The 25,303-nt window shown below is 41.0% G+C and overlaps 2 protein-coding genes across 6 annotated transcripts in view; one reads left to right on the top strand and one right to left on the bottom strand.

Annotated features, from left to right (window-relative positions):
* Positions 1-22,200, top strand: part of LOC311306983 (NLR family CARD domain-containing protein 3-like) — a 31,904-nt gene extending 9,704 nt beyond the window's left edge. For 2 of the 5 annotated variants that reach the window (XR_014630240.1, XR_014630241.1), the window contains exons 7-11: positions 2,130-2,303; positions 5,033-5,206; positions 14,466-14,670; positions 18,930-19,007; positions 21,505-21,713. Coding sequence is in view for 2 of the 5 variants with exons in the window: in XM_084435662.1 (XP_084291788.1) it covers positions 2,130-2,303; positions 5,033-5,206; positions 21,225-21,231 (355 nt within the window). In the remaining 3 variants the exon portion in view is untranslated. Of the gene's footprint in view, positions 1-2,129; positions 2,304-5,032; positions 5,207-14,465; positions 14,671-18,929; positions 19,008-21,224 lie in introns of all 5 variants that reach the window. The other 3 variants (XM_084435662.1, XM_084435663.1, XR_014630242.1) reach the window with 2 other exon arrangements.
* Positions 8,572-11,465, bottom strand: LOC311306985 (uncharacterized protein). The gene is made up of 2 exons (XM_084435664.1): positions 10,001-11,465; positions 8,572-9,898 (listed from the first exon to the last, which is right to left on the bottom strand). Exons 1-2 carry the CDS (start codon positions 10,732-10,734, stop codon positions 9,811-9,813), a joined length of 822 nt encoding a protein of 273 aa, XP_084291790.1. The 5' UTR covers positions 10,735-11,465; the 3' UTR covers positions 8,572-9,810.
* Positions 22,201-25,303: the final 3,103 nt, after the last annotated feature.

Genomic DNA, 25,303 nt, shown 5'->3' with positions numbered 1-25,303 from the left:
ATGGAATAAAATGCAGGGAAATAACTATTATTTCATTAATTACAAGCAAAGCTATTAAAACAGCATGATCAAATTTATCAAATTATTTTTACGTCTGTTCATATGATGTTAGAGGATTCATGTTTTAAAAGTGTTTGCTCTATTTCTCCTGCCGCTGTGAGTTCATGTGTTTGATCTGTAAATGATTGAACACAACAGTAATGTTATTAAATATTATGACAATTTAAAACAACAGTTTTTAATTTATGTATTTTAAAATGTAATTTATTCCTGTGATCAAAGCTGAATTTCAGCATCATTACTCCAGTCTTCAGTGTCACATGATCCTTCACAAATCATTATAATATGATAATTTGATGCTCAAGAAACATTTATGATTATTATCAATGTTGAAAACAGTCGTGTACAATTTTCTTTCAGGATTCTTTGATGAATAGAAATTTACACTTTACTATATATTCACGTAGAAAAGAGCTGTTTTACATTGGAATAATATTTCACAATATTACTGTTATTTTTTACTTTAAACAAATAAATGCAGCAGAAGAGACTTCTTTTAAAAACCTTAAAGATATTACCGATCCCGAACGTTTGACTGGTAGTGTATATGCATGTATTGCTCTGGAATCATCATTCGTCTCCACAACTGCATAATTACACCAGCAGTTGTCTGTAATATGATGGTGCAGATAAAAACAACTCAGACTTAATACATGAATCCATGAAGTACAGCAGACACCAGTCTAACTGGCCATAAGAAATACTTCATATCTTAATATACAAGATTGTAAGCACTTACCATTGTCATGTGACTCGATTACATAATTTCCAATCTGCTGTGTAAAGTCATTCAGAAAATGAGCGTGCGCACAAGAAGCAAGATGGGTGTTTATTACGTAATTTTGTGTGTATTTGACCATTAAAATGCCACGAAGCGGAACACACTGTCAGGCGGCACAAGAAGCCGTTGTGTGAGTGCCGATTTGAGTTCTTATGTGTTTTAAATCATCAAGCTCGTCCCTTCCTTATTGTTCATTTATCCGTGCTTCTTAATCACTCTAAAGTTTCAATAACTTTAAGCAATTCGCTCAAAATGTTTAAAAATACAGTAAGCTCACACATTTACACACACACACACACACACACACACACGAACACTAGGGCTGGGACGATGCACCTATCTCCTGATTCGATATTATCATGATACTTGGGTGCCGATACAATATGTATTGCGATTTTTAAAGAATTGCGATTTGCGATTGTTTCTATCAAAAGCTGATTTACTCTGTTGTGATCGCTACCGTAGACATCAGTGTTTATATCTGAACTTTAAACTTTTATCCCAGTACTTCTATTTAAACTGTTTCATGACGACTCTCTCTGGGTCAGCGGCAGCGCCAATACAGATTTAAAATATTGCGATATGATTTTGTCAAAGGTTTAATAGACAGACGAATCTGAAGAAGATCGTGTGTGTGTTTGAATGGAGATCACAGTATTTTAAAGATGAATCGTGCAGCTCTACTGTCTTATCTCTCTCTCAGTATATGAGCAGCGCGAGGGCTTTCAGTGCTTTCAGTCTCATGTCTCTTCCACACGTCCACTTGAAATGGATATTACGACACTCATAGATAACGACACATTTCATCCTCTGTTGGAACAAAAGTGGCTAACTTCTGTCAACCTCGTCTATAAGCAAGGACAAAACTAAAGCAATTTGAATTAGAATAAAATGTCTATGTTAAAATCATGAACCAAAAAATTGCAATAGTTTGGTGAGTCGATTTTTTTCTCCCAGTCCTAACACACAAGTTTCTTAAAATGTTTACAAATAAATTAATTACACACACACACACACACACACACACACACACACACACACACACACACACACACACACACACACACACGTTGGGTTTCCATGTTTTATGGGGATTTTCCATAGAAATAATGATTTTTATACTGTACAAACTGTGTATTGAATCCCCTAATCCTAACTGATGTAATTTAACATCTTGAACTAATGAATATTTGTATATATTTCATATTGACAGCATTATGTTATTTATTTTTTAAGCGTCATGTTTATCTCTGGATATAGGCTTAATGTGTGTCATTGTTCTCTACAGGTTGGAGGCTTGTGGTGTGACAGATGAAGGTTGTACTGCTCTGGCTTCAGCTCTGAGATCAAACCCCTCACACCTGAGAGAACTGGATCTGTCTGTGAATAATCTAGGAGACTCAGGAGTGAAGCTGCTCTCTGCTGTACTGGAGAATCCTCACTGTAAACTGGAGGAACTGTGGTAAGATCATAGGTGACTCTCACATGTCACTGTGAATTCATAAAGTATAATCAAAATGGAATAAAATGCAGGGAAATAACTATTATTTCCTTAATCACAAGCAAAGCTATTAAACCAACATGATCAAATTTATCAAATTATTTTTATGTCATATGATCATATGATGTTCATATAATGGCCGAGACTCGCTGCGGGCGTTTGGTTGGCCAGAAACTACCGACACAATCAAACTGTGTGTGTGTGTGTGTGTGTGTGTAACATGCGTTTTTCTGAGGAGAGCTACGAGAATTTCTGTCTTCTCTGTCACTATCCATCTTTATTGTCAGTGTCCTGAAGGGACGTAGATTTGTGATCTATGCAACCAGTTTTTATGACATTTGTATGAGAAAATTATTATCATATATATGCATTTATAGTGAATGTATAAACATTTATACTGTTAAAGGGAAAATACAGATTGTGTTCAATGATCCGGTAGGAATTTCACTGTCCGCTGTAAAATCCTCCAGTTTCCCCCTGATATGTAGTGATAGCCGGCATGGGCCGCTGACAGATGACAGTCGCTCGTCCCTCTCTCTCTCTCCTCTGTCTTGCTCTGCCACACACACTCCCTCTCTTCTTCTCACAGCCGCACACATACATTAGAGAAGATTTTTCAGAATGATTGTGAGGTAGACTTGAGCTGAAAGAGGGGGTTTTTCATGGCTCTTTATTGTTCATTACATTAACCTCTTCTTTTACAATTTTTCTATATTTTTATGTGATATATAGTTTTAATTTATTATATCAGCTTTTTTATAATCACTGAAAAAAATGTGTCGGATCAAAGTAAAAAAAATGACTTCAACTTATTACAAGTAATCGATTTACTTTTACTCAAGTGAGTTTGAACAAATCAAATTTCTATGGTCAGTTGAAACTAAAAATACTCTTTGAACCAAAGATGTTTTTTACATGATTAAATCACAATTCTTTTTTTAATCAATAACTACAAACAATGCTGTGTCACTGTGGTTTCCCCAGGAACAGACTGAAGACTCAAATTATAGGCATAAACTCAAGCTTTAATAATAGTACTCTGGAACAAGCTGACAGGGAGAACACACATAAACGCAACAGAGATCGGACAAAGACTGAAGGAAAGGGTGCATCTTATATAGCAAACAGAAATGAGATAATTAATCATACACCGCTGGGACAAATGAACTCAATGATAGTAACCACAGAAACAAAGGAGTGGCGGAAAAAGAAAAGGAAAACAGGAACCAATCAAAACACAAATTGAAAGTCCAAACATGAACGGACACGTTATCTACAACTACACGTGACAGTACCCCCCCTCCCGAAGACGCTTAACGTGTAATTAAACGCAATGCGTTCGTAATCTGGGCTCATCTGCTATAAAATATATAGATTTAACGACATATCATCTCGTTATCATGAGAAAAGTTGTCGTTAACATGTCATAACATCTCGTTATTACGAGAAAAGATGTCTTTAAAAATTACATAACATCTCGTTATTACGACATAATTGAGTGGATAAAATAATATGTATGTGTCAGCAATGCACCACCGTACAAACTGCCTTGAGATCAGGCTGAACTATTAGACTATTAACTATTAGACTTCTGAATACATAATACAAATACAAACACATGAATAGGCTGTTTAAAGTTCTTCCAGTTGTGGTTCAGAATCAGGGTGGACACACTGGAATGTAGAAGCTAAAAACTGCAGTGTAATGCCACAAAACACACACACAAAAACCTGTAGTGTAAATGTATGACCACTTTAAAAAAATAAAAGCTCTGACATGACCATTTTGTCGTATTTTTGTGTTAATTGAATTAAACTAATCGGAACGGAATGGAGTGGTTACGCAATGAGAACCGTTCGGCCCGACAGTGGAAAAGCAGCTAATGTCGTAAATACGAATGGGAAGATCTGGATTTTCTATAAACCCTTATCTCATCTTTTTGCCACATATAACAACAATCATTATCTATAAGCATAGCAATTATTATTCAATAAGAGACAATAAAGAACTAAAGTCCAGTTCTGCTGGACCCTTCATCAGAATCATCCCAAGCCTCCCCTGCTAACACACACACACACACACACACACACACACACACACACACACACACACACACACACACACACACACACACACACATTCCTTAAAATGTTTACAAATATTTTAAGCACACTCTCTCTCTCTTTCTCTCTCTCTCTCTCACACACACACACACACACACACACACACACACAAACACATATATATGTTCCTTAAAATGTTTACAAATACATTAAGCACACTCTCTCTCTCTCTCTCTCTCTCTCTCTCTCTCACACACACACACACACACACACACGCACGCACGCACGCACGCACACACACACACACACACACACACACACGCACACACACATACTCACACACACACACACACACATTCCTTAAAATGTTTACAAATACACTGAGCATTAAAGCACATTCACACACATTGGGTTTCCATGTTTTATGGGGACTTGCCATAGAAATAATAATCTCTATAAGAACATTAAACTCTATAGTCAATCCCCTAATCCTAACTGATGTATTTTCACAATGTGAACTAATGAGTATTTGTATACATTTCATATTGACAGCATTATGTTATTTATTTTTTAAGTGTCATGTTTATCTCTGGATATAGGCTTAATGTGTGTCATTGTTCTCTACAGGTTAGAGGACTGTGGTGTGAGAGATGAAGGTTGTGCTGCTCTGGCTTCAGCTCTGAGATCAAACCCCTCACACCTGAGAACACTGGGTCTGTCATATAATAATCTAGGAGACTCAGGAGTGAAGCTGCTGAAGGATCTGAGGGATGATCCACATTATAAACTGGAGACACTAGTGTAAGAATAGTTTTTAACAATTTTCATCATCATATTTTCATTTCAAGTTCAAATGTCTGATTTACTCACTAGAAATACAAGTAAATTGTACCAGGTTCAGTAACACCACATGTGTGTGTGTGTGTGTGTGTGTGTGTGTGTGTGTGTGTGTGTGTGTGTGAATATGAGTCTTAAATTTAGCTTCAGTTTCTGTATGTCTCTGAACTTTAAACTGTGTTTAATATGAGTTTAATTCTGCTCATGTTGTTGTGACTGATTGTGAAAATAATATTAATGTTATTTTCAGCTTTCTCCCTTTAACTTTCTCTATGGGCATCTTTACACAGCCGAGTTAAAGGATTACATTTACATTTATGCATTTAGCAGACGCTTTTATCCAAAGCAACTTAAATTTGATTTCAAGGTTCACATTTACATTCTTCTCAGTTCTTGCTTTCCCTGGGAATCGAACCCATGACCTTGGTGTTGCAAGCACCAACGCTCTACTGTTTGAGCTACAGGAAAGGATTAAACTTTAGTTAGTGTGTAATGTTGCTGTTAGAGCATAAATAATACCTGTAAAATTATAAAGCTCAAAGTTCAATGCCAAGTGAGATATTTTATTTAACAGAAGTCTCCTTTCAAAGCCTACAGCGAACGGCCGGTTTGGACTACATCCCTCTACTTCCTGCTTTAATGACATCACTAGAACAGTTTTTTGACTAACCTTCGCCCACAGGAATACACAATAAAGAGGGCGTGGTCTTGTTGCGCTCCCACGGAGATGAGGAAGAGTTGCGTTTGTAGAGTGTGTTTGTCGCTATGTCGTTGAGACGCTGTTATTTAAATATTATTTATGTTTTGTAAGGTATATGGGTTTAAGCAGTTTGCTTCAAAGCACGGGTGATGAACCATACATGTAGGAGGGTCTGCAATTTGCATCATTCGTCGATAAACCTATACATTGATGTGAGGCAGTAATAATTTAATGTGCAGTCACGTAACATTCAACTTTTAATAAATAAATTATTGTAATGCATGGCAACGCTTTATTTATATAAAGTTGTTTGGATGAAAACAATTTCAAAAGAACTATACACAACAAAAAATTATTTAATTAGGAGGTGTTACAGTACTTTTTGTATTTCAATTCAATTCAATTCAAATTTATTTGTATAGCGCTTTTCACAATACATATTGTTTCAAAGCAGCTTTACAGAAAGTGCATTTCAGAAATGTACATAGAGAAATACAGTTAGTTAATCATGTATTGATTTAGGGCATAAACATATCGCCAGCGTCGAGTCGTCTCTTCACGGGCGTCGAGTCGTCTCTTCACGGGCGTCGAGTCGTCTCTTCACGGGCGTCGAGTCGTCTCTTCACGGGTGTTGGGGCATCTGTAGTTTCCATGGGAGGCTGGATACAAACTGGAGCTGACGATCTGTATTTATCTCGGGACTAGCGTCCCGAGATAACAACAGAAAAGCAGATGGGAAATAATTAGCGTAGCTGCTGTTCATAATATTAATGCATTCAATCTGATTCAACTGTAGTATAAAAGGTAATTATTATGTGAATGCTTGGCTAAAGAGATGCGTCTTTAATCTAGTTTTAAACTGGGACAGCGAATCTGAGACTCGAACAATATCAGGAAGACTATTCCAGAGTTTAGGAGCTAAATGTGAAAACGCCCTCCCTCCTTTAGTGGACTTAGATATCCTAGGAATGACCAGAAGCCTCGAATTTAGTGATCTTAAAGAGTGCGATGGATTGTAGGGCGATAGAAGTTCCGTTAAATACAGGGGAGCTAAACCATTTAGGGCTTTATAGGTCAGTAGTAATACTTTGTAATTGATACGGAACTTTATAGGTAACCAGTGTAGAGATGATAGAATTGGTGTTATATGATCATATTTTCTTGATCTAGTAAGAACTCTAGCGGCTGCATTTTGGACTAACTGTAGCTTGTTTATTGAGGATGCAGGACAACCAGCTAATAAGGCATTACAGTAATCTAGTCTCGAGGTCATGAATGCATGAACTAATTTTTCTGCATCAGAAACAGATAGCATTTTACGTAGCTTAGCAATGTTTCTAAGGTGGAAAAAGGCTGTTCTTGTAACATATGAAATATGATTTTCAAAAGACAAGTTGCGGTCTAATATAACACCCAGGTCTTTTACTGTAGAGGATAAAGTAACAGGACACCCTTCTTTGTTTGTAAGACCCTTTAAGTTGTATTGTAAGAGGTTTTGTGGGCAGTTTTTTGGACTAATAAGTAATACCTCCGTTTTATCTGAATTTAATAGCAGAAAATTACACGTCATCCAGTATTTTATATCTTTAACACACTCTGTCAATTTAGATAATTTATTGTTTTCATCTGGTCGTGATGAAATATATAATTGAGTGTCATCAGCATAACAGTGGAAATTAATTCCATGTTTTCTTATAATATTACCAAGTGGCAGCATGTATATTGAGAATAGCAGAGGGCCTAACACAGATCCCTGCGGCACTCCATAGTTTACTGGAGTTATGATCGATTTTTCCCCATTTAAACAGACAAAATGGTAACGGTCTGATAAGTACGATCTGAACCAGTTTAATGCCTGTCCCTGAACACCAGTGTAGTTTTGTAGTTTATCTAAGAGTATTTTGTGATCTACAGTGTCGAACGCAGCACTAAGATCGAGTAAAACTAGTATTGAGATACAGCCTTGGTCAGAAGCTAGAAGTAAATCATTTGTAATTTTTACGAGCGCAGTTTCAGTGCTATTGTGCGGCCTGAATCCTGACTGAAATTTTTCATAGATATCATTTTCTTGCAAGAAAGAGCCCAGTTGAGCGGACACAACTTTTTCTAGTATTTTAGACATAAATGGAAGATTTGAAATCGGTCTGTAATTTGCTAGATTATTATGATCTAATTGTGGTTTCTTAATAAGAGGTTTTATAACTGCCAACTTGAATATTCTTGGAACATGACCTAAAGATAAAGACGAGTTAATAATATTGAGGAGAGGCTCTTCCACTACAGGTAACACTTCTTTCAGTAGTTTAGTGGGTATTGGATCTAATAAACATGTTGTTGTTTTAGATGAAGTGATAAGTTTATTTAGCTCTTCCTGTCCTATAGTAGTAAAGCGGTGTAGTTGTTCTTGAGGGATAATTGAGGCTGAATCATAAGACACCATTAAAGATTGTACATTTACAATTGTGTTTCTGATGCTTTCTATTTTCTCAGTGAAGAAATTCATAAAATCATTACTACTAAACTGTAACGGAATATTTTGCTCAGGTAATGTCTGTTTATTTGTTAGTCTAGCCACGGTGTTAAATAAAAACCTTGGATTATTTTGGTTATTTTCTATTAGTTTGCGGAGGTGCTCAGCCCTGGCTGCTTTTAGGGCCTTTTTATAACGTGACATACTGTCTTTCCACGCGATTCTAAAGACCTCTAAATTAGTTAGTTTCCATTTACGCTCTAAATTACGAGTTTCTCTCTTGATAACATGCGTAGCACTGTTGTACCATGGTGCTTTCGTTTTCTCTCTAACCTTTTTTAATCTAATTGGTGCAACGATGTCTAATGTACTAGAGAAAATGGTGCTCGTAGTGCTAGTCATTTCCTCTAGTTCATCTGTTTGTTTGGGTTCACTGAGCAACTGAGATAGATCAGGTAAGCTATTTGAGAATCTATCTATAGTGGTTGGAAGGATTGTTCTGCCTGGTCGATAACGTGGCGCAACATGACAAATTTCAGCAGTACGTAGTATGCAAGTGACCATGTAATGGTCAGTGACTTCATCACTTTGCGGTATAATATCTATATCGGTTGGATTGGTTCCATGTGATATAATTAAATCTAGCGTATGATTAAGACGATGAGTGGGACCAGTGACGTTTTGCTTGACCCCAAAGGAGTTTAATAAATCTGTAAACGCAGCCCCTAACGCATCATTTGTGTTATCTATGTGTATGTTAAAATCTCCAACAATTAATGCTTTATCGACATTGACCAATAGATCTGAGAGAAAGTCTGCAAACTCTTTTAGGAAATCAGCGTAAGGCCCTGGCGGTCTATATACAGTAGCCAAGGCTAGAGATAATAGGGATTTCTTTCTTACATCTAAGAGAGTAACATTTAGCACAAGTACTTCAAACGAATTAAACCTGTGACCTGTTTTCTGGGTAACATTAAGAATATCTTTATAGATTGTTGCAACACCACCGCCACGACCAATCAGACGGGGCTCATGCTTATAACAGTATCCAGGAGGAGTAGACTCATTAAGACCGAAATAATCATTTGGTTTAAGCCAGGTTTCAGTAAGGCAAAGTACATCGAAACTATTATCTGTGACCATTTCATTCACAATAACCGCCTTAGGTGTGAGTGATCTAATGTTTAGAAGACCTAGCTTTAGAAATTGTTTTTGTACACTAATATTGAGATTTTCTGGTTTAATCACAATTAGATTTTTCCTAGATTCTACAGTAGATTTAATGTTTGACCTCACTAAACGAGGAATAGACACAGTTTCAATATAATGTTCTACATTGGTACTTATATCAATTAAGTTTGGACAGCAAAGAGTGTGATTTGGACTTTGACTTACTAGTCATATGGTGTGTAGCGTCTTGGAGATGTTGTCCGACAGAAGAGCCGCTCCGATTCTGCTGGGGTGAAGGCCATCAGCGCGGAAGAGCCTAGGTCGCTCCCAGAACAGATTCCAATTATTTACAAAGAGCAGTTTCTGTTCATTACACCATGACATTAACCATTCATTTAGAGCAAATAATCTACTGAACCTTTCATGTCCTAGTCGGTACGTGGGAAGCGGTCCAGACACGATGATCGTTGTTTCAGGCGATGTGCTGCGTACCGTCTCGATCAGGCTCCTGTAGTCCTTCTTCAGAACCTCCGTCTGCCTCAGCCTGATGTCGTTCGTTCCCGCGTGCAGTACGACAGCTCCGATGCGCTCGTCACCGTTCAGGATCTCGGGGACCTGCGCAGCGACATCAAGAACATGAGCACCAGGAAAGCAGTGAGTGCGCACCTTACCTTTACCTATGGTGGCGTGGACATGCCGGACGATGGAACTGCCGATGATCACAGCGTCGCGTTCCGTCTCGCGTAGAGGGGAGAAGCGGTTCCGTGTGGAGATCTCGAAGGCCGGGAGGGGCGGAGAGGTCCCTGCTCTGGTCCGGGCTCGCGTCTTCCGCTGTGGAATCACCCAGGGTCCATGGTGTTGTGTCGGTACCGGAGTGAATGAAACTAGGGATGATCGCGTCCTGGGCAGAGAAACACACGGAGTAGACGAGTTCGGAGTAAAAAGGTTAACGTTACTAACCACTGACTTGTGAGCATCGGCGCGTGATGTTTCAAGCGCGGATCGCCGATCTCGCAGTTCGGCCTGTCTCTCTAGTAGGTCGCGGATCTGCTTCTCCACGGATTCCAGCTCTAACTGCACAGAATGCAGCTCGAACGTGTCCTCACCTGCACTCAAAGGTAATGTTAGACACACATCCGTTATATTCGCCATTATAGCAGATGTGCTATGATGGCGAATTATAGCTTTCAGTGATACGGGTGTAAATAAGACGATCGATTGGCGCGACCACGCGTGCAATGCTAGCGGGCTGAGGCTAGTAGCGGAAGTTTGGATATAAGTAGCGATATCAAGGCAATCCGATTGTTTTTTTTTTTTTAAAGAGAATAGTATTCCAGAAATGTTCACACGCTATAAAAATGAAAAAGTTCGTTTGTAAAAGAGTGTAAAGAAGAAAATCAAGGTTTCTGAATTAATTCGACGGAGCCCCAAACACAACAACGCACTCAGTCGCGACGCATGCGCAGCGTGCGTATTTCTTTGCAGCAGATGTTTTCAACCTCTGTTGGCATTTTGTCACAGTTACCACATGTACACCTATAAAACATATATTACTAATCAAAACTCGTGCTCACGTGTAACTAAGGTAGGAATAAACAATGCACTTATTTTAAAAATTCAACAACACTATCGTTAATTCGACAGACGGACAAAACCATACACCACAAGCTTTTATAACAGTTTGTAACATTTAACATTACAATTTAACCAATTCAAGGTAACAGCCAAACGTAAAAGTATGACAACTACTAAATAAACAGCTTACCATTGTGAAACATCCTGCAAAATTCGTGCTTGAACAGGTTCTAATACAGCGGTTCCCAAACTTTTTTTCCTGCGCACCCCCTACTATGTCCCGACCGGGTTGGCGCACCCCCAATCCCCACTTCAAAAAAATAACGCAACAAAGGTTTGTTTTATCGCCATATAAAGACTCATGTTTAATCATGCGCAAATAACCAGAACACGCATGACAATAACAACATCAACAAAGTTTCAATATAATGCAACAAAGCTACGCACAAGCTTCCACTTTTAAGAGGACGAGTGACAGACACAGGCTCAGTAACAGAAAGCACGGTTATTTTCAGCCGCGTAATTTAGTTTTATTTAAAAACGAAATATTTTGTAACATTACACATGTGACATGTTTTAAGGTCACTTTTGATCACTTTAATGCATCCTTACTGAAAAAAAAATCGGACTAACCAACACATTTTTGAACGGCAGTGTACATTCAGTTGGTCATTATTGCAATATAAACACTATCAGACTGATCAACAAGGTATATCTTCATTTACCAGTTGAAGACGGAGCAACTTTCTGCTTTTATGTTTACTCCGTGCACTGTCCGTGGTACCGGTCTTTGCAGCAATTATTTTACCGCACAGAGACCTACTGCATCGCGCGCTGTTGACATCGAGCCTGTAGAGATGTAGCCACACTTTTGATCGACTTTTCCACATCTTTATGGTATTGTGTGTGTGTGCTCGCGTCTCATATGAGTATGTGCGCGGAGAGTTTGTGTGTGCTCGGGTCACACTGAGTATGTGTATGTGCGCGAGTTTGTGTGTGTGTGTGTGCTCGTGTTTCATATAAGTATGTGCGTGGAGAGTTTGTGTGTGCGCGCGCGTCTCATATGAGTATGTGCGCGGAGAGTTCCGCGCGTCTCGTGTGTAGAGCATAGACGGTATATAAACGGTGTAGAGTTTGCTTGTATGTGCGTGAGCGACTTTAGGTGTGTCGTTGTGCATTTCATATGTATTTGTTTTATCAAAAACTAATAAATTATAGTTTTTTTTATTTAAAATAAAGGAAAAGGAATTTACAAAGGAAATGTTTACTTTTTTATTGTGTGGAAAAATCCCACTTAAAAAAACAGACTGCCATTACATTTTTCCTCTCGCGCACCCCCTGGTGGTAGCTCGCGTACCCCTGGGGGTGCGCGTACCACACTTTGGGAATCCCTGTTCTAATAGATCCTCTTCATCTATGTTCTCCAGGTCTGATTCCGGCTCAAATTTATAAGGTAATATTAAAGACATGTTTACAATAACACTGAGCGCATGCATCTCCACTGTTATGGTAAGAGGCGTGACCTTTCCGGGCAACGTGCGCTAAGCTGCTGTCGAATCACAACACAGGAACCGCTGGCACAATCAGAACTCGTTACGTATTTCTGAAGGAGGGACTTCATAGAACAAGGAAGTCATCAGCCCGTTCTTAGGACAGTGAAAACAGCGGTATACAGATAAGTAAATTGTGTGAAAAATACTGTGTTTTTTTACACGCGAAACATGAACACATGTTATATTGCACACTGTAAACACAATCAAAGCTTCAAAAACACAGGAAAATACCGGTCCTTTAAAAAAAACGTTGCTGATAATTCACTCACCCCGATGTCATCCAAGATATCCATGTCTTTCTTTCTTTAGTCGAAAAGAAATGAAGGTTTTTGAGGAAAACATTCCAGGATTTTTCTCCATATAATGAACTTCAATGGCAACCAACGGTTTGAAGGTTCAAATGTCCGTCTCAATGCAGCTTCAAAGAAGTGCCACGCATTGCGTCATCACGTTGGAAAGGTCACAAAAAAAATAAAAATAATAATAATAATAAATTAAAACAAAGATGTTGGACGATTTTGAATTTCGAGGAGAAAATGAGATGGAATTTTTCGCCCTTCCCTAACATTTTGAACCGGAGTATACAGACAAATAACTTTAACAGATGACGTGACGCGTGACCTTTCCAACGTGATGACGCAATGCGTGGCGCATCTCAGAGATGGTACAAGACGAGCATTTGTGGTTAAAAAGTATATATAAAGTGTCCTGTACTCACATCGTGAAGCAAATAATTCATAATTTCTTTGTAGCATTTGATCCATCTGGAACTATTTTATTAAGAAACAGAAAATAGCTATCATTACCACAGAATTATGACAAACATCAGAGCGTGAGATCGCTATATCACACAGAGGAAATCTAAAATTATGAATTTTTATTTATCTCGAGTTTTATTTCTTTGTTTACTATTTAATTACTTTTAAATTCATTTTTTAACACTTTGTTAAAACTGTAGTTTTAAAGTCCAACTGAAATCAAAATTGACCCTATTTACTTTGTTAGCGCATATTACTAGTCTTGTGGTGAAAAATTGATCCGTGCAAGTTAATACACAGAAAAAATTTGTTTGCAGTGGTAATCTTTAATCAAAATCTGAAAAGTTACTTCCGGTCTGGAATGGCGTTCCCTCTCTGATGATGTAGGTTTGATGGCTTGGGTTGGGAAACGCTTAACCACTCCCCTCAAACCGTTAGTCTGCTATGAGCAGAGATGGAGAGGAGGAGCACTAAAGTAAAACCCTGCCCTCTGTCCAATATTCTGTTTCACTGGGAAATACGTCACAACACTGGAGAAAAGTTGTTTGCAACTTCCGGTTCACGCAGACTTTATAATAGTAATGTTCAAAGTATTATTTCCCGCGATTTTAATTCCTGTGTAAATGCATTTATGTTCTCCGCGTCAGAGAAGCAATAAACATTCTGTGTAAATGCACATTTTGTGATTTTATGCCGCTTCAGATTTGGTTTCTGTGTAAAGACACCTTATGTGTGTGATAATCTGAGATTTGGGTTGTTATTAACTGATATTAAATGTGTAGTGAGTGTAATGATCATTTCTGCTGGTTCTGGATCAGCTGTCCATTGTGTGAAAGTGACCTTTCATGTGCTTTTGATTTTGTAAAGTGACTTTGAGCATCAGATAGAAGCTATATAATCATGTTTGAGAATGAATTAATATAGATTATCTAGTTAGTTTTCTTATGAAAAGATGTGACAGATGTAATATCTCATACTGCATATGTGACTGTTTTAGTTATTAGATGACAGTGTGATCTTCTGATGATCATCTGATGGTGAATAAGGATCCACTACAGAGACTCACAGTCAACAGAATCAACAGAGACTGAAGATACAGTGACTTCACTGTTATAAATTAAGACTTCATTTAGATTTCAGCGATCCTCTGACAGACCTGATGAGGCGGCAGTGAAACATCTTTTATTTCACAGCAAATTACAGTTCCCTTTCGTAGTCACTCCGAGTTACGTCGGATGACGACGAATGAGATTTCGCTTAGAAAGCCTATCACCTTCGAGTATATAAAACGAGCCAATGGCAATGAAATGCCATGGGTCTGCGGAATTTGCATAGCGTAACTCTGCCCCTCCCTGGGGGTATATAAGGAAGTACGCTGGCAACATGCAGATATGTTTTCGCTTCGGAGCCAAGTTGATGTACTTCACTCCACAGCCAATCCTGAGTTTCATCTCTCTTTCTCTTCGAGACGAGCCTCTCTCCAGGTGTTGGTGTGACAGCGAGTTCCAGCGAGTGCACATTCCCTGCTTATCTGTGCAGTGATTTGCCAGTGTTTGTGTGTTCATCTCCCTGGTCGCTTCAACACTTGCGGAGAAATCTCCTTTCTAAAAGAGCTTGCATGCGGCACGTCTTTTTAAAGATGCCTCGCCCGTGCACTTCTGGTTGTGGTCGACACATTTCTGACTCTGATGGGCACAATCGTTGTCTTCTGTGTCTGGGCGTTGATCACGCTAAGGCAGCGTTTGTGGATGAGTCATGTTCCCATTGCGGGAACATGACCATCGCACGGTTGCGGTCGAGACTCAGTGACCTTCGTGGTAGAGTCCCCTCACCCGCACCCCGATCTACGAGCTCCGCGAGAGCTGGTACTTCGGCTGGCGGCCAGGGTGACCTGAGGGTTACGGTGTGGAATAAAGCGCCGACTATTCCACGCTCCACACCTCCCTCTAGCACTGTGCAACCCGTGAGTGTTCCGAATGAGCCCGCTTCAGGGGAGTCCGCTTCACGATGGTCGGTGGCAATGCCCCTGTCATGAGAGCAGAGGTCGCCACCCTACTGGCGAAGGGTGCGATCGAGACTGTCCCTCCAGCCGAAATGAAGTCCGGGTTTTACAGCCCCTACTTTATTGTACCGAAGAAATCTGGTGGGTTACGACCGATCCTGGACCTGCGCGTCTTGAACCGCTCCCTTCACAGGATGCCGTTCAAGATGCTCACGGCCAAACGCATTTTCGAATGCGTGCGGCCGCAGGATTGGATTGCAGCGATCGACCTGAAGGACGCCTACTTCCATGTCTCCATTCTTCCTCGACACAGACCGTTCCTACGGTTTGCTTTCGAGGGGCAGGCATACCAGTACGCGGTTCTCCCTTTCGGGCTTGCCCTGTCTCCTCGCGTCTTCACGAAGGTCGTCGAGGCAGCCCTTGTTCCTCTACGGGAACACGGGGTTCGCATCCTGAACTATCTCGACGACTGGCTGATCCTAGCCCACTCTCGAGACCAGGTTTGCGAACACAGGGACTTAGTGCTCCGGCACCTTGCTCGTCTGGGCCTTCGGGTCAACTGGGAGAAGAGCAAACTCTGCCCCGTGCAGAGGATCTCTTTTCTCGGTATGGAGATCGACTCTGTCGCCATGTGCGCGCAACTTACGAGCGAGCGCGCGCAGTCACTGCTGACTTGCCTTCGTCAGTTGGAGGGCAAGAGTGCGGTTCCACTGAAACTATTTCAGAGGCTCCTGGGGCATATGGCATCCGCAGCCGCAGTAATGCCGCTCGGATTGCTTCATATGAGACCGCTTCAGCTTTGGCTTCGCGATCGAGTCCCGAGGTGGGCATGGCAACACGGCACGCTCCGAGTCCCAGTGACTCCGACCTGCCGTCAGACCTTCACCCCGTGGTCGAACCTCAGTTTTCTACGGGCCGGAGTTCCCTTAGAACGAGTTTCCAGGCATGTTGTTGTATCGACAGATGCCTCCACCACGGGTTGGGGCGCCATGTGCAATGGACATGCGGCCGCGGGCTCCTGGACAGGACCCCAGTGCCTTTAGCATGTCAATTGCCTCGAGTTGCTGGCTGTACGTCTCGCCCTGCACCGTTTCCGTGCGTTGCTCAAGGGTCAACACGTACTAGTCCGATCAGACAATACTGCGACAGTAGCGTACATCAACCGTCAGGGTGGTCTATGCTCCCGCTGTATGTCGCAACTCGCCCGCCACCTCCTCATATGGAGTCAGAAGCATCTGAGGTCGCTTCGAGCCATTTACTGTATATCCCGGGAGACCTGAACCAGGCGGCCGACGAGCTGTCCCGGCTTCGGCCTCTCGCAGTCCGTGCGCAGACTTTGCGCAAGATCAGGGAGGACGAGGAGCAGGTAATTTTGGTTGCCCCGTATTGGCACAACCGCACCTGGTTCCCAGAACTAGTACTCCTCACGACAGCACCTCCCTGGCCAATTCCTCTGAGGAAGGACCTGCTTTCTCAGGGACGGGGCACCCTATGGCACCCTCGTCCCGATCTTTGGAACCGCCACGTGTGGCTCCTGGACGGGACGAGGCAGGTTTGAGTACCCTACCACCAGCGGTGGTGGCTACCATCACGTCCGCTAGAGCATCGTCCACGAGACATGCCTATGCGTTGAAGTGGAACCTCTTCGTCAACTGGTGTTCTTCTAAACGTCTAGAACCCACGAAATGCCCGATCAGTGTCGTGCTTTCCTTTCTGCAAGAAGGGTTGGAGTGAAGGCTGTCTCCCTCCACCCTGAAAGTGTATGTTGCCGCACATCACGACGCAGTCGATGGTAAGTCTCTGGGAAAGCACGACCTGATCATCAGGTTCCTGAGGGGAGCGAGGAGACTGAATCCTCCTCGTCCTCCCCTCGTACCCTCTTGGGACCTCTCAGTGGTTTTAACTGCCCTGCAGAGTGCTCCCTTTGAGCCTCTGCAATCAGTGGAGCTTAAGTTCCTGTCTATTAAGACAGCGCTCCTGGTTGCATTGGCCTCCATCAAGAGGGTAGGGGACCTGCAGGCATTTTCGGTTGACGAAGCGTCCCTGGAATTCGGGCCGGCTAACTCTCACGTGATCCTGAGACCCCGGCCTGGATATGTGCCCAAGGTTCCTACCACTCCCTTTCGAGACCAGGTAGTGAACCTGCAAGCGCTGCCCTTGGAGGAGGCAGACCCAGCCTTGGCACTGCTCTGTCCAGTACGCGCCCTCCGTGCTTACGTAGACAGAAGGCGGTGTTTCAGGACCTCAGACCAGCTCTTTGTCTGTTATGGTGGGAAGCTGAAGGGAAAGGCTCTCTCCAAGCAACGGTTGTCCCACTGGATAGTGGACGCCATTGCTTTGGCTTACCAGCAGCAAGGTTGACCATGCCCCCTTGGTGTGACGGCCCACTCCACTCGGAGTGTGGCATCCTCTTGGGCTCTAGCGCATGGCGCCTCGCTAACAGACATCTGTAGAGCTGCAGGCTGGGCGACACTTAACACATTCGCGAGATTCTATAATCTCCGAGTGGAGCCAGTTTCTTCTCATGTACTCGCTTCAACTAGCCGGTACTAGATTCTGCTCAGGTGTCTTCTCTTGCTCGCCATTCCTCTCCACGGACGGGATACATGCGATATCTTCCTCAGGTGAGCCTAATAAGCCCTGAGTCTCCTCCAGCACTGTCGACGTCAACGCCAGAGTTATGCCACCGGCAGCTTTCGCGCTTGGCTAGGTGCCTCCATGTGCATGGTTCCCCCTCTGGGTGACCCCCACATGTGTATTTCCACTGTAAGCCTCTCTGAGCATGTGTCTTTCCCTCGGCAAGCCACCTTGCCACCCCTGGGGTTGAAATATTCCACCTGCGGCTGGACACCCCAGTGATTCTCCATATGCAGCCCCTCGGGATCATATGTGTATTCCAAGTCCCCCCCTTCGGGTTGGGCATGATTGCATATTTCCTCTGGGATATGCTTCCCAGTGTACCTTGGTATTCCTGTGTTAAGTAGGAGTCCTTCGTCCGTGCCAGTCTCACGACAGGGAGCTCAGACTTACGCAGGGCACTGGAAGACAGCCGAGGTGGCGTGATTAGACTGGGAACCCCATTCGTCGTCATCCGACGTAACTCGGAGTGACTACGAAAGGGAACGTCTCGGTTACGTATGTAACCCTCGTTCCCTGAGTAGGGAACGGAGACGTTACGTCTCCCTGCCACTTCCGCTGTACCGCTGGAATGCCTGAGTTCAGTCTCGGCTCCTCAGCGAAGAAACATATCTGCATGTTGCCAGCGTACTTCCTTATATACCCCCAGGGTGGGGCGGAGTTATGCTATGCAAATTCCACAGACCCATGGCATTTCATTGCCATTGGCTCGTTTTATATACTCGAAGGTGATAGGCTTTCTAAGCGAAACCCCATTCGTCGTCATCCGACGTAACGTCTCCGTTCTCTACTCAGGGAACGAGGGTTACATAAGTAACCGAGACGTTTCTCATTCATAGATTAATCATTTTATGTGTACAAACGCACAGTAACTCAAAAAGCTCTGAGTTTTGTCACAGAGTAAATAAAGAGCCTGAATATCTCTGTGTTTGTGTTGTACCAGCAGAGGGAGACAAAGACTAATGAAATATAAATTTTTCATAATTATGAGAAGAAAAAACAGTTCAAGCTCACTTTTGGAAAACAATGGGTGTTTCTCAAAACCAAGAATGCAAAGAACGGACTTGTGTTCTTGGGGAGAACGTTCTTGCTAGTTGTTCTTGGAAGAATGAACTCACAAGGTGACGAGCACACAGAACGCTGCTGACAGTTTGAGACGATGTGTTCTTGCTGGTATTGCGCAATAATACCCCCGCACAGACGCCGTCTGCAGTTCCCAAACATAACGAGAATTATTGACGATAACAGCTAGGCTTTATCGCCCAAGCCTAGCCTCAGCTCAAGGGATTACTCAACAACTGTACACTACAATGTAATCTATATTCATAACAATAAAGCAACGCTTATGTAGATTCTCACTTCCGAAAACGTTTGAGCACATTTTCGATTCGCCATAAATTTTCGCAAAAATGCCAATATTTGAAATCTACACAGTTGATTTCTCGCATCAAATGTTCTCAAAAGTGAATTTAGTGATGAAATAGCGTACAAAATTGTAGAAAAACGACTTGTATTGACCTGCCTCTCTTTCCTCGAATGCCAAAATGAATGCTGGGATATTTCTGCCGTCAAGTTCACACAAGTTACCAACCGATGCATCCTTGGTAAAATAGGCGTGTCAAGAACACTTCCGGGATTTTTAACCGTTCTTGCCAAAATGCAAACTTGTGTATTGGGACAGTACTTGGGCCACAAAAGATGACGTTTCACAAGAACACAAGTACAGACAAGAACACAGATTGAGAAAGGCCCAATGAAAAGCTTGAGTTTATGCATGATGTTTTTAATAATAGTTGCATTACATTTGTATTAATGTATTAAAGGGGTCATATGATGCGTTTTCTTGTTTTCTTTTTCTTTAGTGTGTTATGTAGATGTTTTTGCATGTATAAGATCTACAAACTTACAAAGCTCAAAGTCTCCTACAAAAAGATTTTGGTGCTCAAGCCCCTTTTTCAAAATGAATCAAAAGTGCCCCTCTCAAACAAATATCAATGATAATATTGTGGTCAATAAAACAAAATGCATTCGATTATAATTAACATGACAATGTGAACAAAACTAAAGTAGCCTATTTTTACGTATCTGTCAGTCTGAGGTGTTGTTGCCGTAACGCGCTGCTATGGGTTGCGTCACTTGCGTGTGTCTTGCTTCGGGCTTGACTGACGTGACCATACACATAATAAATACTTATATTATTTGTGTCAATGGGTGTGACGGGGTCAGTCTGCATTTTTTTCCCCCCAAACCAGTTAAGCACAAACCCACGCCCCTTACGCACAAACCACGCCCCGCAGCGATGACTCGCGTCTATGGCTCAATTTCACTGGTCAACTCTATCAAAGTGTTGATTGGCCTCACATCATCGCTGAAACAAGTGTGTATACAAAATTAAAAGTTACACAGAATATACAACTTGTATAATAAAAAGGGCTCATATGATGAATAAAAAACATTTAGCATTTGTTCCATCTGGAACAATTTTATTAAGAAATAGAAAATAGCTAATCAGTACCACAGAATTATGACAAACATCAGAGCGTGAGATCGCTATATCACACAGAGGAAATCTAAAATTATCTATTTTTATTTATCTTGAGTTTTATTTCTTTGTTTACTATTTAATTACTTTTAAATTCATTTTGTAACACTTTGTTAAAACTGCAGTTTTAAAATAGTAATGTTCAAAGTATTATTTCCCGTGATTTTAATTCCTGTGTAAATAATTCTCTGCATTTATGTTCTCCTTGTCAGAGAAACAATAAACATTCTGTGTAAATGCACATTTTGTGAGTTTATGGCGCTTCAGATTTGGTTTCTGTGTAAAGACGCCTTATGTGTGTGATAATCTGAGATTTGGGTTGTTAATAACTGATATTAAATGTGTAGTGACTGTAATGATCATTTATGCTGGTTCTGGATCAGCTGTCCGTTGTGTGAAAGTGACCTTTCATGTGCTTTTGATTTTGTAAAGTGACTTTGAGCATCAGATAGAAGCTATATGATCATGTTTGAGAATGAATTAATATAGATTATCTAGTTAGTTTTCTTATGAAAAGATGTGACAGATGTAATATCTCATACTGCATATGTGACTGTGTGTGTGTTTTATTTTAGGTTATAGATGACAGTGTGATCTTCTGATGATCATCTGATGGTGAATAAGGATCCACTACAGAGACTCACAGTCAACAGAATCAACAGAGACTGAAGATACAGTGACTTCACTGTTATAAATTAAGACTTCATTTAGATTTCAGCGATCCTCTGACAGACCTGATGAGGCGGCAGTGAAACATCTTTTATTTCACAGCAAATTACAGTTTCTCATTCATAGATTAATCATTTTATGTGTATAAACGCACAGTAACTCAAAAAGCTTGGAGTTTTGTTACAGAGTAAATAAAGAGCCTGAATATCTCTGTGTTTGTGTTGTACCAGCAGAGGGAGACAAAGACTGATGAAATATTCATTTTTCATAATTATGAGAAGAAAAAACAGTTCAAGCTCACTTTTAGAAAACAGTGGAAGCTTGAGTTTATACATCATGTTTTTAATAATAGTTGCATTGCATTTGTATTAATGTATTAAAGGGGTCATATGATGCGTTTTCATGTTTTCTTTTTCTTTAGGGTGTTATGTAGATGTTTTTGCATGTATAAGATCTGCAAACTTACTGTCACGGTGCGCTCAACGACACCTCCTCCTGGTTTCTCTAGATCACTCTCCCCTGAATTCTAGGACTCAATACACTCATCATCACCTTCCATCCCTGTCTTATCCTCATTATCACTGCCACCTGTTCTCACTCAACTTCCCTTTATCAGGACCTCGCTCCCCTCTGTTCCCTGCGAAGTCTTGTTTCTGCCACGGCGTACAACTCTGAGCATTCTACTGTTATTTCCTAGAATTCCCTGTTTCTCGATCCTAGCCCGTTTCCAAGGACATTTGTATGAACGTTTGCTGCCTGCCCCGACCCTTGCCTGATATCGACTACGAGTTCTGGACTTCCCCTGAGTGCCTCTGCATTACCGTGTCTGCTCTACTCTGTTTACTTGTGTGTGTTCCAATAAAGCATCTGCTCATGGATCCGAACGCCTCTGCCTCGTCATCACACTTACAAAGCTCAAAGTCTCCTACAAAAGATTTTGGTGCTCGAGCCCCTTTTTCAAAATGAATCAAAAGTGCCCCTCTCAAACAAATATCAATGATAATATTGTGGTCAATAAAACAAAATGCATTCGATTATAATTAACATGACAATGTGAACAAAACTGAAGTAGCCTATTTTTACGTATCTGTCAGTCTGAGGTGTCGTTGCCGTAACGTGTTGCTATGGGTCACTTGCGCATGTCTTGCTTCGCAACTTATACAACTTATAAAACATTAAAAAGGGCCCATAAGATGAATAAAAACCATGTCATAAAACTATGTAAATAAAAAGAGGTGCATTTTTTCCCTGTGCAGTGGCTAGTGTTAACGAGTGTCCAAAATAAATATGATTTTAAACGCATACGCACACACACACAAACAAACACACACACAAACACACACACACACACACACACACACACACACACACACACACAAAGCAAAAAAGAGCTTAACACTGAGAAAACTACATGCATTACTGTATGGAACAAATCTACAAACACAAGAAAACGGTTTGTCAAAAACAAAAAACAATATTTGATTCTTTAATATAGTTTTGCAAACAATATGAATCCATAACCTGCAGTCCTCCTGCATAACATTTAAAAGTATTTGTTTGCATAAAGTTAATGATTACCAATGATCACAGAGCTGATTGGCCACACAAGGCTGAACGATTCTGACAGCCCTTTTCCCTCCTTTTCCTGAATGTCTACTGTAGTCATGCTCTAAACCAGAAGTGCTGTTTCTGGGGCGTCCCGCTGTCAAACGCCGCCTCAAACCAGTCTCGGATGATCTTCGGGACACTGCTGTTGGCTGACAGCCAATAATGGACCTGGTCGTCTAGCAGCTCGTCTGAACGTCTTAACATCCCTAAACAGTAAAATGCAGAGTCCAGTTGTGTTAGGTTGTGCTTCATCTTTTCAAGCTGCTTGGCCGTAGTCCTGGCATCACTGTAGTTGCAGTTTTCAGCCGGTTCACTGAGTAGTCCAAGCATCCTCCTCACAGGAGACTGAGGTAGAGATGCGGTTTAACAAGAACACAAGAAAAACTGGTAACACTTTACAATACGGGTGCACTAATAAGCATTAATTCATGCTTAACTAATGCACAGATAATCATGTGTTAATGTATGACTCATGAAGAACTAAACCATTAATTAATGATTACTGCATCAGCAACTAATAAAGATTCTAAATGATTCATAGATTAAGTAATATATGAATTGTTATTAATTAAATGTGTCATAATGTATTAATTCCTTAATAACTTATTTTATTAACTAAAAGTGTAAATTAATGTGTTAATTACCACAGTTGGTCAAAGTCATGTACTTCAACTTCCAGTTGTCTGCTTTAATTAATCATTAACTAATGATTTGCAAATGTATCATTATGTTATGACTTTACTTGTTGAGGCACATGACTATTAACTAATTGTTAAGTAATATGCTATTTTGGTGCCATGTAAACCTCATCGCTTCGCCTCAGAATGCCTTTATTAACCCACTAGAGTCGTATGGATAACTTTTATGAAGGATCGATGCGCTTTTTGGAGCTTCAAAAACTCGGACACTATTCAGTGCCATTACAGAGCTGGGAAGAGTCAGGATATTTTTTATAGGAACTCTGATTGTGTTTGGCTGAAAGAAGACAGTCAGATACATCTAGGATGGCTTGAGGAGGAGTAAATTATGGGATAATTTTTGGTTGAACTGTTCCTTTAACTCTTCTTAGCTTCATGAACTCTACAGGGTTGGTTGGATTTTGAGGTCTAGAGTAGATGAGCTGGGGAAGACCGGTCCAGCTGATGCAGGTCTACTGTTCACAACACACACATACACCATGAATATACTTCTACTACTACTACTACTACTACTACTACTACGATGGAACCTCAACGTTTGTTGTTGAACACAAATGTGTTCCCACATTAAGTCCTTGAATTTGAGGGTATTGGACCTGGAAAGTCCTTGAAAGTTCCTTGAATTTGAAGTTATCCAAGGTGTGGGAACCCTGAATTAAGACATATTTTAAATGTATAGCGCAGCTGTTTAATGAAGCAGCAACATATGATAGATAGGACAGAACAAGAAAGGCTATTAATAATCTTTCATTGTGCAAAAGTATTATGATATGAAAGGCTCCAATACAGTGCGGCACACAGCGCTTATGCGCATCCCGAGTGAATGATGCTCTCGAACCAACACGGAGTCACAGCGCTTCACATTGAAAAGTTCAAAGCACACAGGAAAGACATATTGATGCGTAGTGTATTATACAGTATCTATGCAATAATTTATTCAGCCTTTTCTTTTAACAGTTTTAAATGTCAGTTACTGTGCGCATGAAGAACAATTATAGTGCTCTCTACTCCAGTGTTGTGATCTAACAGACACCCGGGAGAAAGTAACATGATTAAGGTACAGCAATAAAGTCCAGCAAGATAAAGTTGTTTTATGCGAAACCATAGACCTTTATCTACAGATCAAGTGTAATAATAGGAACATTGAATCATCTTGGAGAGTTTGATCGTGTTGACTGTCGTGACACGTATAATATAGTGCACAAAAACTTTATGGTGCTTTATAATGTTTTTGTGCCTTTTGTGGGGCTTAACAATAACACAGAATAGTATATACGCACAATATCGGATTTGGATCGGTCTCGTCTGACCAATACCTGATCCGGCCCAGAATGGCAGTGTCAGAGCCGATACCGATACTAAGTGTCAGATCGGTGCATCCCTAATATCATGTTCTATCAATGAAGTATGAGAAGGAACATCAGAAAACAAATAACTGTACGTCTGGAAAATATGAGTCATGTTCATTTTGGCTCCTTTTGTCATTAAGATTGCTGTGACTACCATCTGTTTATTATTTAGCTCATACATGAATACACATTCTGAGTCAGTAAAGCTGTAAAGCAGCTCTAAAAGAAAATAGGGTCTGTGCAGAGGACAGGTCTGGTTCTTGTGTCTCTGTTAACCCCGTCTCTGCTGACTACATCATGAGTGTTCATCAGTGTTAGTGTTTCAGTTCC

Source organism: Rutilus rutilus (genome assembly GCF_951802725.1).
Source record: "Rutilus rutilus genome assembly, chromosome: 17".
Classification (NCBI taxonomy): Eukaryota; Metazoa; Chordata; class Actinopteri; order Cypriniformes; family Leuciscidae; genus Rutilus; species Rutilus rutilus.
Note: the sequence above shows the minus strand (reverse complement) of the source record. Positions and strands in the feature narration are given on the sequence as shown.